The sequence below is a fragment of the Bubalus bubalis genome, chromosome 4 (assembly GCF_019923935.1).
Source record: "Bubalus bubalis isolate 160015118507 breed Murrah chromosome 4, NDDB_SH_1, whole genome shotgun sequence".
NCBI classification, from domain to species: Eukaryota; Metazoa; Chordata; class Mammalia; order Artiodactyla; family Bovidae; genus Bubalus; species Bubalus bubalis.
The window spans coordinates 148,653,809-148,672,656 of NC_059160.1; the positions used below are offsets into that span (position 1 = coordinate 148,653,809).

The window sequence follows — 18,848 nt, forward strand, 5'->3', positions numbered from 1 at the left end:
ACATTGTATTTTTTATATGTGTTTCTTATTCTTAAAACACTTCACATTTGTATATTCTTTCTCTGTTACATTAGACAGGATCTAAGTGAGGCGAACTCCAACTTTTCCTTATTCTTTAGAATCTTCCCATACTGCTCTGTCCTATGTATCTAAGGATCATAAAAATGTTATTGCCAAGTCTAGAGTGAAGATTCTAAGAAAAACATATTTTAATATCAAATCTTATATTTATGTGATGACCCCCACTCTGACACTACTGGAAACATAGAAGATTCTGAATACACACTTGTTTGGCTGTAATTAAATGTTGGTTGGCAGCATGCAAAGAATCTATACTACCTGAACTGAAGATACATTTCTCTAAATCAATTTCACAGAATCATATGTATCATTTTAAGAGTTGCAAAGTATCTTTAAAAGAAAATCACTGAACCAATTTTCTTATAGGTAAAATCTTAGGTATTAAATGACTTATCCAAATTTATACTGACAGTTAATGATGGAGACAGGATGATAGTTCAAGCTTTGGCGTTCTTAAGTACATCAATCCTAAATTATAAATATCCTTTATGTCTTCAGTTTATAGAACTATGTGTATGCTTTGCATTTAACATTAGACTTCACTCTTCACACAATATAATCTCACAAAGAGTCAGTAAACAGGTACCCTACAAGCATACCTCCTTGAAAATTCTAAACCTGGTAGTTCCAGAATGGATGAGGGAAAGTCTCGATATAACTGATTCAGTACAATCTGGAAATGCTACACTGGAGACCTGGCTCAGTGCGGACATCCTGGTTGCAAGCTGGATCTGGAAGCTGGATCTTGGGATCAGTTCAGTTCCTAAGCCATAGAAGGATGACTTACCCACTCAGCCTCCCCTGTCTCATGCTGAATCACTCTCAAAGGCCTAAGAACCACTCCTAAGCATATATACTGCAGCAGCCCTGGACATACAGTCATTGGTCTCTTTCTTTAGAAGGAGGGAACTAGCCTGTGAGTGATGATTCTGCCCCCCTTCTCTTCTCTAGCCAGGAAAATGTCTAGCTCTTATCATGAAGTCGTTATAAATAAAGTCAGAAATTCTGCTGCTGCCACCTAAGCTGAGGATATTATTTAGATAGAGCACCATCCCCCCTTCTGATCTTATCCTCCTGCCTTCAGCTTTTCTGTGTCCCCCACACCTCCTGCCCCTGGTTGCATTCTTACCTGTTTGGCTCAGCGGGTTCCAGGCTACTTCCTGCTGCCCACATCCAGAACAGCCAGATTGAGAAACCTGAAGACTGGCTTGGTAGAGAGACTCCAATTCTGAGGTCTCCTGCTCGGTGTCCTGGTTCCAATGTGGATGCAAAATGATGTGGTTTCTTTCTGGATAGGTTACACAGGTATGGGAATCATGAGGGGAGGACTTCATTCCTGGCCCAGGGACCCCATGTTTAAGCTGAGAATCACAGAGGCTTGTAACATTCACCCAAGAATCCAAAGGCAAGGAAGTCCCCGAGTCGACACTGCTGCCCAGCTCCTTAGGCCCAGCATCTCTCACTTGAGGCGGTTTCCCGTGGTAAATACCTGACTCTGCCAACCTGGGCTGTCCTCCCCTAGAAGATTCACCATTAGGCGGCCCAGAGTTCGTGGCAAGAGAAGGATGATTAGCAGGCTCTTCCCAGAAAGGCAGTTTATTCCTACCATCCAAAGAGGGTTGTTTTGCCCAAGACCAGTGGCCTTTCCCTTGACCCTGTGGGAAAGGAGGCTTACAGTCGGAAGGTGGAGAGTCCTTCCTTAGACTATTTGGCAAACTTCTATCCTGGGTACCTGCTGTACCATCCCTGGTGGAGGCTCTGTGCATCCTCTGGAACTGCTCTGCCAAAGAGCGGACAAGCCCCTTGGTGGTAGGAAACTCTGGCATAGAGGGCTCCTCGCTGCCTCGGTCCATATTTGAAGTCAGTGGAGTTTTGAAGTTTTGGGTTTGGAGGCATTGGTTAGTTTTCTGTACAGTATTAGAGGAGTGAAGCACAGATGAGGAAGGAGCAGGTTTTACGGGGTGGCAGGCCCTGTACAGAGAAAGGCTAGGCTGAGCTGCTGAATTTGAAGGACCACAGCCTAGACTGTGTGCATCTCCTCTCTCAGAGGTGGCTATTATTCCAATTGGCTGTGGCCAAGGCATCACCTGGGATGAGTCAGCAGGATCCCTCTTTTCTTGGAATAGCTGTTCTCGATCAGTGTCTCTTCCTTCTTGTTGGGGGAACCTGGCGCAGCTGCTGCTTTCACCCCTGCAGCTTTGCAGCTCATCCTCTGATTCCCAACCATGATGAGAATTCTTCTCAGTTCTCCCTGGTGTTTTAGGCAAGCCCTGCCTGTGGAACACAGAGGGGTCAATACTGTCCACCTCAACAGAAGTAAGAAGGTTCGAGGCAGACCCACTGGGGGAATTGTGCTGTGGAGCAGACAGGGCGGATGACTCTGGGAATAATGGCGAGTGTGGCTCATGGCAGGAAGCAGGTGAGTAAATGAAAGTACTGGCCCCAAACTCTGTATTCGTGTAGGGTTCCAGTTGGGCCTCCTGGCTTAACAATACTTGGAGCGGGATAGGCTGTTCACTGAAATAAATAAAGAGAGCCAGTCATAAGCTGTCTTAATTGACAAGATTACTTACAAAAAGAACTGTTTATCTGGTTCCCATTTCTAGCTATTCACAGAGGGAATGTGAAAAGAAATAGAAAGACAAGCATAAGTAGAGTCAACAGATTGGAGGTTCACAAGAGAAGGCATGTGGTCAGCTCATACCCAAGTAACGGGTAATATTAATTCTCTTTATTAAATATCCTCATCAAAGTTGTACACAGTAATAGTAAGCAAAGCTCTTGCCAATATTCTTCATTATCTGTAAAGTCCCATTCCAATCATCCTCTACTTAAAAATTCAAAAACAAAAATTTCTAGTCCCACATGCAGATGACAAGAAAAGGTAAGCAAAGCCTAGAGATCACTCATACCTAGGGTCCTGAGAGGCAGATCAGCCAAAAGAACCAGAAGGCCATATTTACAGAGTACAGGATGACTTGGGCTCCTGGCATTAATAGAAAGATCAACCATTTCAAGTGTATTCTTATAATCTGGATTTGATTGTGTTTATTCACTGAGATGCTTCCCCAAAGTAACAAACGGTGACTCTCTTGAGATCTGGGAGTGGGAGTATGGATTAAATGCATTTAATTGGTTTCTTACTAATTGTTTTATATTTCTGATCTGAAAATCTCATTAAAAGCACTTAGATATAACCTTAATTACTCATATATATCAAGTGGCCTTAGGATTTCTGAAAAGAGGTTAGCTCCCTCAATTGCTTACATTCAAATATATCTCTGATCAGATTCTCAAATCAGCATTCAACTAGTAGAGTAAACAATAGGAGAAAAGAAGAAAATGGAAGATCCTAGCTAGGAGCATTAAATTTCAATGATAATATACTATAAACTTTTGTGGACATATTCATTCTATTACGCTTATAACACTGTGAAGAATGTATTACTTATAAGGGAAACCTAATGGAGTCCAAAAGACCTGGATTTGAAATTCCATGCTTCTACCACTTACTAACTGAGTAATCCTGGGTATCATACTTAGTTAATCCTCTCTGAGCCTGAGCTTCCTTATTTATAAACCATTGCTAAATAGTAATCCCTGTCTCCTAAGGTTATTGTGAGATAGGTAAAATAAAACATGAAAGTATTTATTTATCTTACTGCCTGGGCAAATAGTCAAAAAATGTTAGCTTCCTTTATAACATTTATATTCTGAAAACTACTCAGGCTTATTAACAGCCAACATTAATTCTTACTTAATTCTATCTATTCTAAGTAACAGCCAGTTTCAAGGGCTAAAATGTGGGAACTATACTAATGACCATGGGGACTTTTTTCCTATTCCTGACCATAGGGAAGTAAAACAAAGGGAATCTTTGTGTCTCCTCGCAATCATTCAGTCAGAGCAAGGAAGACTGCTTTCTCTGCTTCCTTAAGGGATAGGAGACACTGAAATCCACAAATAAATCACATGGTTTCTACTGCAAAGTGAAATGCAACTCAGATTGCCATGTCTAAGATCTTAACATGTACCAATTTAATAATCATGCTATTACACAAGTCCAGAGACAAACTCACCCACAGGAAATATGGACAAGTGGTCTATTTATGATGCTATACTTTCTGTATCTTTCTAGGAACTGTTAAGAGAAGGACCAGCAGTGGGATGAGCTTTTCTTTGTATATCTGACCTGAGAGAAGAAATCTTTTCAGAGGACTCTTCTCTCTCCCTGGAGTCGCCAAGACAATGAGAGCTGGCTATGGAGCACCCAAGGTCACTTCCTCCCCTGGCGTCCATAAACTACAGTGGTTCCCAGGCACTACCTTGTTGGCTGAGGAAGGGCTCCTCCCTGTGAGGGGAGGCAGGCTGAGGGCTGCGACGGCGGCTGAGATGATTGCTGCTGCTGCATGCGATCCTGCAGGCTCCGTGCTTTTCGAATACTGATTTGCAACTTCTTATCGACTAGGGCTCTGCTGTGCGTGCTAGAGCTGGCACCATGCAGGGCAAGTCTTAGTTTAGCTAAAATGCAAAAGAAAATATAGCAGAAACAGAACACAAAAATACAAACAAAAAAAATAAAATAAAATTCAACCAAAAATGAGCAAAGTTAGGCAGTAAAACTGAAAATATGCAGCAGAACTACAAGGCATGGACCATGCATATGGTATCCAGGGCACAGAGCTGCCTCTGGCTGTAAGGAACATTCATGGAAGCCATGGAGGCCAAACAGGTTAATTCAAATTTAAAAATCAAACAAACAGAAAGCTAAACTAAAATGAGTCAAGAAGATAAATTGGTGCTTCCATCTCAGATGTTACCACTCTCATTGTCCTTTGCAACTGACCTGTCCAATTCTGGTCTCCATTCTCTGCTCCCAACTCCCCCTTCCTGACAGCCAACAGCAGAACTAAGATGCAAACCTGCATCTGTCTTTATAGAACACAGATTCTTGTGGGTCATATTTAAGAACCAGATACAAATTCTTAGTCCCTTGCTGTAACCCTATGGTGCAGCATACCAGGAAGGCAGGGGAGAAACATAAAGAATCAAATATGTGGTAAGAAGTCACAGGCCTAGGAAGTCACAGCCAATTTATTCATTTCTTCCTGCCCTAAGTTCCACCACGCTAGTCAGTAACTAGCGCCAAGAGCAGACTAACCTCGCATCTGAGACCTAACTTTATTTGGGGATTAGAAGATAAGTATGGCTGGATAGTTCATTTGTAGACTCCTGCTGAGATTTTTCCAGTAAATATCCACAGGCCACAGTGACAGTGCCCAGCACATTTAGGAATCTGAAAGGAAAAGATTAGCTAAAGGGCCTCAGTTTGGGGGAGTGAGAATAACAAAACCTAAAAGCTCTTTTTATCCTATCTGAGTGAATTACTATCATGAAGTTAGTCAAAAGTGCCGTAGCCATAGCGGTTAGAGTTACTTACAGATAGCTTCGTTACAGAGAGCCAAAGCGGCAGCACAGTCTCCCTTCTGCTCCAGATGCAGCGACTCTTCAAACACTGAATCTGCCTCTTGCAGGGACCTCTCAAAGCCGTCACTCCTCCCTGAAAGGGCCAGCACTTTTCATTTTCATAACAACCTGTTCCAACTTTTCATATGTACTGTTGTTTCCCTTTGGTGCACATAAATCCTCACTGCTGAGCCTCTGGTCCACCTTTACTCCAACTGACCATTGCTAGTAAGAATTCTCTGAAACATGTAGGACATCCACTTTTCTTTGCCTTAACTGAGACCTTACCAAAGCCATGAAAGACGGGCATGTCATTGCCCACCACATATTTCAACTCCAAGACCTCTTAGGACAGCCCTCAAGAAAGAACAAAGTACTGTCTATAATAGAAGGGTGGGTTCTTCTGCCTGGAAATGACCTGCTTCCCCACAAGATTGTAACAAGATACATCTTGGCAGTGTGTCCAGAACCCCAGATCTCCCCTGAGACCTCCACTGCTGTGTTAAGGCAAAGTGGCTTCATGACTCTGTGGATAGCCATGTGTAACACTTCTTTCCTGTGCTAATTCGTAGTCCTCTCTATACCACCCGCACCTGGAAAATCAGTACTCCTCTTGGGCACAGGTGTTCTACAGTTCCTAACTTCAATATATCTACCAAGTCAGTGGAACCATCTTTGTTCTTGGTTTGCACACACATATCTTTCATTAGCACAGCTAAGTATTTACTTCTATCCTGCCCTTGCTCACCAAACCTACCATAAAAGAGTCACCTTCCCACACAGTGACCATGAAATGTTGCCTTCTCCCCAAAAGTCAATATGTGCCAAAGCAGGTACAGGAGTCGAAGAACAGTGCCAGATAAAAAGTGAAAAACTACTATAAGTGTAACTTCTGTAAAAGAATCCTCAAGTTTATGTATCCCACTGCCTTTTACTCACTCATAACCATAAATCAGTAGTCAGCTGTAATGTAACTTCATCTGTGATTGGAATTAATGGTGAGTTTCACAACCTCACAAGAAAAAAAAAAATCATATTATTTCTCCCATAATATCCCCATCCTCCATTAACCTCCAGCTGGACATGGTAAGAAAAGCTCTTCCATACCCCTATCATTCACTCCCTAATTCACTAATAACTTTTGGAGAATAATGGGAAGACAGTGGAAGTAGCATTTGGGTTCTACTCCACCTCTATCTAGAGTTATGGTTCCTGGGGTAGGGGGTACACAGGCCTGAAATTTTCTCATTATATCTGAAATCAACTGAATCTATGCAGAGGTGGTGGCTACAGCAATTAAAAAATGTTCTCTACAGAGACATAGGAAAACTACAGCTGGCCAGTCATTGTACTAAATTTTAATTCTTATCCTCCCGAATTCTTAGCACCCCATTCCTTGCTCTTCCAGGAGATGCTAAACCAAAACATCTGGAGCACTGACAGTGAAATACAACCAGAGGGACCTACTCTCAACTCTGACGCACTACCCAACAGACAGAGCGGGGAGAAGGGCAAGGGAGGAAGATGACAAGACCCCTCTTTCAGAAGCAACATAAACCTGAGACCCCAATGTGATACAGCTTAAGGAAAAAAAATCAGAAAAAGCTATCTAAGTATAGGGATATCTAAGAAATTAGGAAAGGTAAGCTAATTTGGAGACAAATACAATATTCTGGGAAGTGTAAGGCAACAATGGCCTTGAATCAAAAGACAGTAGAATTAGAGGAGAAAAGGGGCCCCCCAAAAAGCCCAGGAAGTTTCTCTGAGTGTTGATAAGAAGAAAGAAGTGAGCAAGAGAAAGCAGCCACCCAAAACAGCCCAGGCTCCTGCTCTTTACATGCTTTAGCACAATCTGCTGTATCTGGCTGGAGGTTCTGAACAGTAAATTTATTTCATAGACAAACAGAGATATAGGTTTCAGGGCCTATTTAAAATAGACACCTCAGCCTTTTTAAACTCTTATTTTGAAGGCTAGCCTCTGCTGGTGTAAAATGACATCTTAAAGCAATCGAAGAAAAAAATAGTAATCTGGGGCAGCCAGAGCAGCTGAAATAAAGGCCAGGATAACTGTGTGAGATTGGAAAATGAACCATCAGAGGATGAAAAGGCAGTCAGCCTCTTGTTCTTAGAACCTCCTTGGTAGATCCACTTCCCTAAAGCTCCAGGTAGGAAATCTCAAGAGCATTTTTCTTCTGAGCAAGAATTCCCCTCTCAGTCAGTGCAGTTCGCTCATTGCCTTTTTCTGCTGTTTCTGAACTGTGAGTAGTTTAATTTACACCTTCTATAGCTGCTCATCAGAAATACTTTCCATGAACAATATACTATCTCCAATCTACAAGCTTTTAACAGGCCCCAAATCAGCGCCTGTCTCTAACCAACTGGCTTGTTGCCTCCTACTTTAGTTCTCACTGAAATGGCTAAGTTAAGATAAAATAAAACTCTGCTAAAGAAAAGACAGAATTTATGAGCTCAAATACCTTTTTCCTTCCCCCTCTCTCTGTCCCCATCACCCACAACCTAATGCTCACAACAATTACCCTGATTCTGCAGTTCATCCAAGTCCATGAAGCGGCTGGGATGAGGGTTAAACCCTTTAGCTGCCTCTAATTCCTTCTCTCGTTTCCTTCGAAGTTCCTGTTCCTGTGCTCTTCTGGCCACTTCTTCCTGCAATTCATCCAGTTCAGTTTTGGAAGATATCTCCCCACCTGGAATACAAGCAAGGGAGAAGAGAAATCGCCACTTTCCCATAACCAAGACTAAGCACCTGCTATATTCATGGTCACCACACTGCTTTTTCTTTGGAACTCTTGGCTTCAGTTTGGAATGCAAATTTGGATAGTGTTTTCCATATCAGATTCAGGATGAGGCCTGGGGCATGAATAATAATAAGAGTGATATTTATTGAGCACTTTATAACAAAAATAACAACATAGCAACATTTGTTGAGTATTTACTATGTGACAGGCATAGCTGCAAGCACTTTTACCTGTATTATTTCATGTAATTCTCATGTTATTGCCTACATTTTAAGAATGAAGAAACTGAGTCACAAAGACAATAAATAACTTCCCCAAAATAACAAAGATGGCAAATGGTAAAGCTGAATTAAAGTCAAATAGCTTAAATTCATAATCCAAGCTTTTAACTATTAAGGAGCATTCTTTACTGCCACTGACTCACCAGGAAGTTTCAAGCAAGTCAATTTCTCTCCCTTAATTTCCACCACCTTCCAAATGAGTTTGTAAAATATCCATAGTAGTAAACCTTAATTTTATCAGTGTTCATAGATGGAATCAAATAGATCTAAAAGGATAACCACGATATATTAAGTGAAAAGCCAAGTGATATAATAATATCTATAGTATAACTTTCTTTTATTTATTTTCAAATGGTAGTAATAAGTTTATTTAGGGGTTCCCAGGTGGGTCAGTGCTAAAGAAGCCACCTGCCAATGCAGGAGACGTGGGTTCGATCCCTGGGTCAAAAAGATCCCCTGGAGAAGGAAATGGCAATCCACTCCAGTATTCTTGCCTGGGAAATTCCATGGCCAGAGGAGCCTAGTGGGCTATAGTCCATGGGGCCGCAAAAGAGTTGGACACAACTTAGCAACTAAACAACAACTACAATAAACTTATCATTATACTTGTACATAGAATACAAAGCATAGAAAGAGATGTAGAAAGATATATACCATAATGGTAACACTGGTTCCTTCAAACTGAAGAGGCACAGGGCAAGTTACCAAACTGTTGGACTTGTGTTAACCTCTATAATTTTTTAAAAGGGTGATCCGTCACCAGATTAAAAAAATAGAGTTTACTATACAAGGAGGATGGTAGTGTAGTATAGTACATAAGGAATTTATTCTAACTCCTTGCCAAATATCTTTTACAAGTTGAGAAATCCAGTTGGTGAATTCTATACAGCTAGTCTAGAATTAGGGCTATCAGTGAAGTCATGAGATTCAGTCTTTAGTGTGCTGAAAAGCTACTGGCTGTTAAAGAAAAGAGAAGGGAGAACAGGCTAAAGTAAGAGCACAGGTATCTCAAAACTATGTTAGTCAATATGAGACAAAATGTGGGAAATAAACTAAACCTATAATTTCATTAGGAAGAATAAATTTGTTCCATGGGTTTCTAACTGTAACCTACTCTAGCCCAGAATTTCAGAGATTATCTGCCCCTACATGCATTGTTCTGCTTTGCCAGATGTTAGCAGTCCATGCCCCTCACTCATATCTGAAAGTTCAGACCTTTTTATTTCTGCTGCATATCACGCTTCCAGCCACCTCTAGGAACATTCTGTGGTCATTAAGAGAACTGGCTGTCAAACCAGTAAAGTTCCTGGTCTCATCTCTACAGTTTTCCGTGTAGTATTCTGTCCTCATCTCCCTAGTGAGCTGGCCACAAATCCATATTCAGATGCTCATTAAATCAGACCATAATTAAACTTCTGCCCACACATGCGACTCCCGATTCATCTAACATACCAGAAAAAAAGGGGGATGATGAAACACATCTTTCATAGAAGGTTGATTTCTAAGTTAGACAAGCGGATCCCAGAAATCCTCAGCTGACTAAACAATACTGAATACATATTATCTTCCCTCAAAAATCACAAAAAGTTTCCATCTTGGGGAGACTATATAGTTGTTACCTCGATTTTCTGCTCTAAGTAAGGATCTATTTATTTTGCTTATTTGAATATGCACTCTAAGTATATATGTGTGTTGTGAGAAGAATGTAAATAGGATATAAAATCTATGACTACCTCAAATCTCTATGCTTGGTGTATGATGCTTAAAATTCCAATATTCCTTTATCTTTAAGCTTTGACTTGTGAAAATACTAGCTTCTCTTAAAGAAAGCACATTTTCAGGCATTTCCAGTCACATACATCTAGTGTGAAAGAGTCAGATCATCCCTTTAGAGCTTCTTTGGAGAAGGAGGGACACAGGCACGTTCAAGAGGGAAAAACCAAGCAGGGATACTAGGCAGGATAGAGAGGCAGGGGTAAGGGTAGCTCTGACCTGCTCATTTCCCAATTTTGTCTATAGTCTACATGTCCCCCTTGTTATCTCAATTCAGAGAAATAAACAATAAGAAGTCCATTCCAAAGAGGATGCCTCTACACTGAGGAGAGCCCCAGGACTTGTTCTTCTGAGGAAAGCAGGTGCTCCTGACACTGTTCACCATATTTCTGTTCCTTCTTGCTTCCACCAGAAGGAAAGGAGCAAGCAGGTGAGCTGTGACAGAACAACAACGAAAAAGATAAACCTGGAGAGAGAGTGGATCAATCGCCTTCACGTTCACGTTCTGGTGAAACAAAGTGCAACCGCCCTCTCATTTCAAATGTGCTCAGGTTAGGCTGTTTCCCAGACAGAACTAGCAGTGAAATCCAGCTCTCCAAACCCAGGGTCCCTCCACTTACCTGAAAGGGTCTGGTTCTTCATCCAGCCACTCCTGGACACGGCGGAGTCTGCCTCCAGGATGCTGCTACTGTGAGACTTGGGGATGTGACGCCAGGAAGGGGCCAACCCTGCTGACCTCTTAGCACTTGGATCCCTTCAAAACAGAAACCAGAGGCGAGGGAAAGCATCAGAACGCTGGTAAATAGCAACAGTCATAGGACCAAATTCCCTCCAAAAGCAACAACAAAACCCCCAAGCACCAAACTAACATTAAAATATCCGCTAAACTATTTCTGAATATCGAAACACCCATTCGTTCCCCCATCTTATCGCACCTCATTCACGTTTTGTGTGTGTCTGGCACAAAGTTTCTTTAATGAATTAATAAACAGATGTTCTCATATACACTGCCTTCCTCTTTCCTACACTTTTATAGCATCTTTGCATGTGTAAAACTGAACAGGGTCTGAGGTCAGGTAAGAGCAGTGGGAAAGCATGATGATACAGTTTATCAATCTTGTAGATGGTTCCCTCCTTTCAAAGCAACTATACTGTTAGCAAACTTGTCTCTGAGGCAACTCAGTAAAAAAAACAATGTATGGAGATCTGAAATATATAAAGCAAATGGGTTTTATGGACAAGGCGCAATGACCACTATTAAACTATCATCATTATCTTATGGAATGATGAATATCATTGGCTTCATAAGACACAGACTCCCTGGTGAACCTAAAAATAAAATAGTAAAATAAAAGGCAGGAATAAACAAAAATTGGATTTTCTCTCTGATCCTATACAACTTTCAATTCACTAACTCATTCTTTCATTAAAAGTTTGCCAGTTATTTTGTATATAACACTTTAAAAAAGTTGTCTCCCCTTTCTCAAATGCCTTTGCTTCTTCCCCCAGCAGAGGGTGCTGTTGCCACAGAAATTGATAGAGCACAGTTTGCTTGCCCACACCAGGGCAACACAGTGCATCGCTTTACTTGTGTGAGTTAAGAAGCCTCTTGGTGGCTTACATTTCTGTGAGGAACAATACAGCTATTCAAAGGCCAAACAATACCTGCAGACACTTGAGCTCTCAGGCAGGGCTGCATCCAGGCTGACAGGGCTGCTGCTGTTCCTCTCACTGCTCTCATAGCCAGATTCCATTCGCTGGATGAGGCGAGGGTGTTGCTCTAAAAAGTGACAGCCTGGCCGTGCTGGGCCCCAGATCTTGTACTGGGGGCTTGGTCCAGTTTTAATGTCATAAGCAGGCGGCTTGCTTGACTCATCTGGTGTAAATTCTTTTGCTATACCAATCAAAGGACAAGTGTGCAAAGGGAGGTAGATTTAGCATCTGCCTCAAAACAAGACACAACTAACCCCTCCCTCTAGTGACTCATTCATTGAGCTCATATCCACAGTAGGCCACTCATGAGGGTAAAATTTTTACCCTTCAAGGTAAAAATGTACTTGCCAAGTCTACCAGAAAACCCAGGCTTTATATATATATATAAATCAACTTTATTCAAAAGCTCAATTCTTCCCTAATTATCTTCTCACCTGAATCTTCAGAAAAGGGGCTAAGCTGGGTATAGCCACTGTGCTTCCTTTTGTCCTTACTAAAGATACTGTCAATATTCAGAGACTCCCGTTTGGGTCTCCATGTTGGACGATATTTGCTAGAAGAACTGGATTTTGACTCGCTGCTGGTACTCTCTACTTCCCAGTCACGAGAGTGCAAAGGCAGGCTCCGAGGAGGTTTTTTGTCCGTCTGTTCTCCTCCCTTCCCTACACAAGGAGGTCCTAGGGTGGTCTGAGAAGCCAGGGATGGTCTGTTATGGATCATATTGCTGACTGTCTCTTTAAAACCCCTTAGCCTGTTGGTGCTGCTGGATGATTTGGAGGCATTCCTAGGAGCCTGCTTCTCTTTCAGTGTTTCTCCTAAAAACACAAAGAATGAAACAACTGTAAATGTTTAAAGCCATCATGGATACCCAGACCCCAGAGTCGAAAAAGAAAGGCCTTTGAGCAGAAAGAAGAAGCCAGGGCTGAAGTGTGACAAAAGCGAGACAGAGGAAAGAAAGAAAGAGAAGCTCTGCAGGGGGCTTGCCTTCACTGTGGTACCCTGAGGCCTGAGACTCATCGCCTTTCCTCCTGACCCGGCCAGAGCTCCTCTTGCGCTCTATCAATGACCCTTTCTTGGATGGGAGTTTCTGATTACATTCACTATCAGTCAGGTGTCCTGAAGAAAACAAGGAAATGAGGGTAAGTTGGTATCTGAGACTGACTTCCATCCATTTGAGAACCTACTCTCCCTTTGGGATTCCTGGCAGCGTCACCAAACTTAGGAGATCAGAAGCTGCAGAGGCCAAAACTATGTATCTGATTTAAGTGCAGCAGGAATCTCTCAGTAGACAAAGGCAGAAAAGCTCAAGTATTTATCAGGAATTTCCAAATTTACAGTGTCTCCTGAGCAATGACCAGTCTCAGTCTCCCTCATAATCCTTCCCGGTGACCCAGAAGGATATATCACTTGGTAGTCTGTAAAAAGCAAATGTTTTAAAGATTATATAAGAATGTCATGTATCAATATATTTTCTTTTTTTTTTTTTTCCAATATATTTTCATTCTCATCAAAAGAAGACAGAGTTTTCCTTCTATTTATTTAACAACACAAATTAAGTGAAGGCTAATTTCTATCACATCTGGTATTATCCCAGGGGGCCCTAGGCTTTGCCCTCAAAAGCTCCGACTGTGTATGGCTTTGAGACCCAATTCTAAACATGTGTTAAGAACTGGGTCTGGGAATCATCCCAAAGGACATTTGAACTTTGAATAATTCAAATCATTCCCAGCCATAACCCAAGTCTTACCAAATTTGACTTCACCCAGAGATTACATTTCATAGTTCCTCAATACTTATCTCTGGGAAACCCGGGAGATCTGGGCTCTTTTATGTAACTTGCCACATTTCATGACCACAGTATGTAAATGTACATACTGTATGTACATATGTATGATCTGACCACAGTCAGATTCTAAAGGTCTAAGCTGCTGGAAGCCAAAGGTGAATTAAGCAACTGAAATAAACTGGAATGTAGACTTAGAGGAAACCCCCTAGGGTTCTCAAAATGTCTGAAAGCTAGCAGAAATTTGCTTTCATATGTTAGTTATGAAAATCCTTATACATATTCAGGTATAAGATGTAATGATATGGCTACATATTTACAATCACTTACCAACACAATCTTTTATTGCTTTTATCTAATAATTTGCAATCTCTGGGCTGATTTAAGAAAGATTTAAGAAAGGAAGAAATCAACTGGAACAACTAAATCCACTAATGTTAAACCAGTGTGCATACTTCCCCACCCCCAGCCATTCACAAACCCTTAAAATAAACCTGACTCTCCTCATTTATCCTGTGACTTGGTTTCTCCCTGGTTCAGTTTCAGAAATATCATTTAACAAAAATCACACTTTGCTGTAGTCATTCATACAACAGCCATCAAAAGAAATCCAACATGAATCTGACCAAAACACTATATCCAACTACCAATTTATAAAAAATACAGAGGACAAAGAAATATGCTAGAGTTTACCATACAGACACAATCAGCAAAATTTAGAATGAGGAGAAACTATAGCACAAACTATCTAGTTCTACAACAATAAATAGAAAGGAAGAAATAGAGGAGAAACCTGCAGATGAAAAGAAATGCAAGATTTATCAACCCATTACAATGTGGCTCATTTGGATTCTGAGTCAAAAAAAAAAAACTACTAAAAATGTGAAATTTATAGACACTAGGATATTTGACCACTCACTGGTTATTTAGTGGTTTTAAGAAGTTAATGGTAAAAAAAAAAAAAGAAGAAGAAGAAGTTAATGGTATGTTAAAAAATGATTATTTTAGATACATACTAAAATACTTCTGGAAAAGGGGATATAATGTCTGGGATTTGCTTCAAAATAATCCATGAGTAGGGGAAGTGGGCAGAGGTACAGATAAAACTAGACTGACAAAGAGTTATAATTATTGAAACTAGGTGACAGGTACATGAAGGGGCTGCATACTATTCTGTATACTTTTGAATATGTTTGAGAGCCTCTTTTTTTTTTTTTAAGGGTATGCACAGGATGTAAACCACCAATCTGAAGCCCCGAGAACACTAATTCCCAAGTCTTTAAGAGTATGGGTACTGTTCTATGCTTTCAATGATGAGCTTTTCATCTCAGCAGTCACTCACTGTTCTTCCTTTTATACCTTGTAATGATTTCTTCTACTGACACAGGCACAATCTTCTATAGATTAACAGAACAATTCAAGAACATTCTCTGCATGGAATTCACAATAACAAACAGGCAAGCTTTTCATTTTTTTGGTTCTCTGTCCTTCAGGAAGCCTAGCAAGGTGATGAGCAGGTTCCCCATCCATAAATACATCCCTTCTCGAAAATCCCTTTGGGATGCGAATGTGATGAGGTGCAGGATCACAATGGTTAATGGGACACTATGAGAATGAGGGATCAAGAGCACAGCAGGAGAAAAGTTTTTAGAAAAAGACTTCAGGATAAACAATCACATTATAATCACATAAATAATCTCATTACAATGGTCCTTACTGAGAGGCTGCTGTTGACAGGCACGTGTCCAGTGGAACACCATTGTTCATTCAGAATTGCATTGCTTCCTTTCATCCCAGTCAATTACCCAAGTTATCTGCATTGCCCCCTTTGCATGACAAACATTTCTGACTTGCCCCGTTTCCTTTTTCTTGGGAGACCCTCTATGTAGAACAGAGTAAGGCAGGCAGGGTTGACTGTGTTAAGTCCCTACCTGTGTCCCGACTGCTCTGAGACGTGGAATCAGTCTCCACATTATAGATGACTGTCCCCTGAGAATCAGAAGAGAAGTGACTGACCACAGACTCATGGTGGAAGTGTTTGTAGGGATAGCTCTCCGTTGAGGAATCTGTTCGAGTATCACTTGAGATGGAGGGCTCCCTCCCTGAGGGAAGCAGGAGACAGGCAAAGGTGAGGAGAGAGATGACAGTGACAGAGAGAGGGGCAAAGAGTTGGATGGCAACAAAGGTCCATGAGGTAGGAACTTCCTAAACAGTAGGATAAGAAGGATATACCAGAGCCGTTCTTTCTGACACCCAACCTCAGATAACACACACACATATAAATAATGCCTCCCACTCCTGCCCCTACCTTGCTGAAGCCCTCAATTTACCTGCCACTGTGAAAAACTGTGGGGCTTTTAGAAAGCCAAAGGAGGGAAAAGTAAGAAGGAAGGAAAAAGCTGTGGAAAGTAAAATCTAGTTAGAGGGCAAGTCCCAGGCTGACCTGGCACACATAACATGTTGTTTCCCTATCCCATAATTTTTCTCCTATACTGTCAGAAAAGTCATTTGTAAAAATTTAGTTGATATTATAAATTATAAGCATGTTTAACATGCATGAGACATTAAGGGACAGTTATTTATACTTTGGTGTGAATTAGTTCATTTGGACTGCTTTCCTCTGCACACCTGGCTGAGATAAGCACGACAGTGTGAATGGGTGTTTGAAGGGAGAAGCGGCAGAGCAGGTATGGGTGGGGCACAAGGGCGGAGTGAGCACACCAAGTGGGAGGGAGGCACAAAGAAAGAGGAAAAGAGTCCAGAGATGAGTCTCTTCTCTTTCAAAATTATACTCAGGGCCATCCAGCCCTAGATCCAAAACAGGAAAAAGAACATGACTTTTCCCTCATTTTAGGAATCAAGCCAAAACCATCAGGGTTGTATTTCTATTATAGGATGAATTTCTGAGGGACAGCCTGAGATCTTAGCAATAAAGCTGAAATTGTTTCCACAGGAAAACATGATTTAAGTTCCAAATAATTGAATTAGAAGTGAACAGCTACGGAATATTGCTTCTGCACATGGCATTTTAAAACAAAAATCTCTCATCCTGAACAAAGTGACTAGCTTTGTAGTAAGTCGTATCATTTTCTTGGTCCTAACAATTCACGTCACTGTTAAATCGCTAGTAAGAATCAGTCACCTTAGCAATACGAGATGGCTAAATAATGAGGTTTCCTCATAAACTTAATATCTCAGTCTAAATCAACATAACTTCCTTCTGACTTTTGAATCGGGGCCAGGTGATCAAGCCAACACATTCAGACAACAATGAAGGCAACTAAGCCTGGCACAACGTGGGCTTCAGCATGAGTTGGCAAATCTGCCTTATCTTTCTCCAAGCTAAGTCAAGTGCTAGGCTCATGGCTATGAGACCCTACTATCTAGTCATCACATGGCCAGAGGGAGGGAGGAAAGTAAAGAGCTGGGCTGCTCACCTGAATCTTCACTATCGTAGCATGTCCTGCTGTACGACTGGAACTCAACTTGGGGGGGCAGGTCCTGGGTAGACACTGGGGTACCCTGGGGATCTGCATAAAGCAGCAGCAAAGGCTGATAATGCCCCTTGATGCATTTGGTCACCACATCCTTCCACTTGGGCCCAATCTGAACCAGAACAACCAGAAAAGCAAGACAATTATACTTCATGTCCATAATTCAACATATATCTTTCTGTTCTATTTTTCTAAAGAAAAAGAGATAAAAAGACAAGAATTGGGTAAAAAGACAACAGAAGAAGATCACAGACCTAAATTTAAGACAGACCTAAATTTAAGAGATCACAGACCTAATTTTTTTAAAAGATTTAAAAAAAATCTTTTTTTAAAATTTTTGGCCACACCATGAGGCATGCAGGTAGTTCCCCAACCAGGGATCAAACCTGTGCCTCCTGCACAGTGAAAGCACAGAATCTTAACCAACGGACCACCAGGAAAGTACCAATGAATTTTTTGTTAATTCTTTTTTTGTGAGATCCTTTTAGCTAAAACCCTATAACAGATAGGAATGATGAATAAAATTATTTTTATTCATGTAAAACATCAATTCAGTTGTGAAATATCAATAAAAGTTCTCAAAGCTGAATATGCTATGTGAGGCAATTTCAGTTGTACTTGGGGATCAATTTCTTTTCACAGACATCAAATAAAAGCCCCTCCTTGAAATCTGCATTTCTGTCATTTTCTCCTAAATATTAAAATCACTTGTATGAAGCTAGAGAGCACACAGAAACTCTTTCACAGACTGCCTTAGAATAAGTGACATTCCGTTTCAGAGTTCACACGTGGCAGGACATAAAATGTCAAACCGCTTAGCATGGACAGCTGAACCCTGCAGCTTTAGCTTTGTGCTGGATTCAGTGCTGCCAGTGGGAAAAAGTGACAGGACAGCCTCGGAAACAACAATCCAGTCAAATCCCCACACTGACTTCTCCTAAGTCTGCACCAGTCACGTTCTTAGACGGTGTGTTCTTGCAGTCAGACAACTAGCACAGTGCTTATTTCATAACAGATGTTCAGTAAATGTGTAACTGAGTTATTTTAACTGAAACACATTTATATGCTTTTTTCATACAAATCATATTTACTATAAGGCGGTGGTATTATTTTTCAAATAAAAAAATCCAAAGCTCAAAGAATTTACATAAGTTGCCCAAAATTACAACAGTAAAAAAGAGACGAAGAAGAGAATCAGGGAATTTGACAAATTCCCACTTTACTATTTGTGGAAGATATTACGAAAGGTCCACAGTTGGGATAGATTAGAGTCAGCAATTTCCTAGATGCTAACCTTACCACAAGAGGCTTCCTAACTCACATGGATCACTTAAACTACTTCAGCCACACGCTCCATGGTTTAGATAGCACCAAATTTCCAGCTTTAAATATCATCATGGCCTTATTTTTTTACACTATCCCAAAACACGTTAATCCACGATAGAGTATTTCAGGGAGATAACTACTACAGAACAATTTATAGCAGTCCTGAGACAAAGCA

General features: G+C 41.0%; 1 protein-coding gene across 21 annotated transcripts in view; it reads right to left on the reverse strand.

Annotated features, from left to right (window-relative positions):
* The window catches only part of USP54 (ubiquitin specific peptidase 54), a 132,830-nt gene that overhangs the window by 20,902 nt on the left and 93,080 nt on the right, over positions 1–18,848 (reverse strand). For 14 of the 21 annotated variants that reach the window (XM_006052667.4, XM_044942246.2, XM_025284719.3 and 11 more), the window contains 10 exons: positions 17,291–17,459; positions 15,785–15,955; positions 13,055–13,186; positions 12,505–12,885; positions 12,023–12,251; positions 10,978–11,111; positions 8,085–8,252; positions 5,522–5,641; positions 4,407–4,602; positions 1,211–2,598 (listed from right to left, as the gene is read on the reverse strand). In XM_006052667.4, the coding sequence (XP_006052729.4) occupies positions 1,211–2,598; positions 4,407–4,602; positions 5,522–5,641; positions 8,085–8,252; positions 10,978–11,111; positions 12,023–12,251; positions 12,505–12,885; positions 13,055–13,186; positions 15,785–15,955; positions 17,291–17,459 (3,088 nt within the window). Of the gene's footprint in view, positions 1–1,210; positions 2,599–4,406; positions 4,603–5,521; positions 5,642–8,084; positions 8,253–8,427; positions 10,793–10,977; positions 11,112–12,022; positions 12,252–12,504; positions 12,886–13,054; positions 13,187–15,784; positions 15,956–17,290; positions 17,460–18,848 lie in introns of those variants that run through there. The other 7 variants (XM_044942248.2, XM_025284732.3, XM_025284731.3 and 4 more) reach the window with 6 other exon arrangements.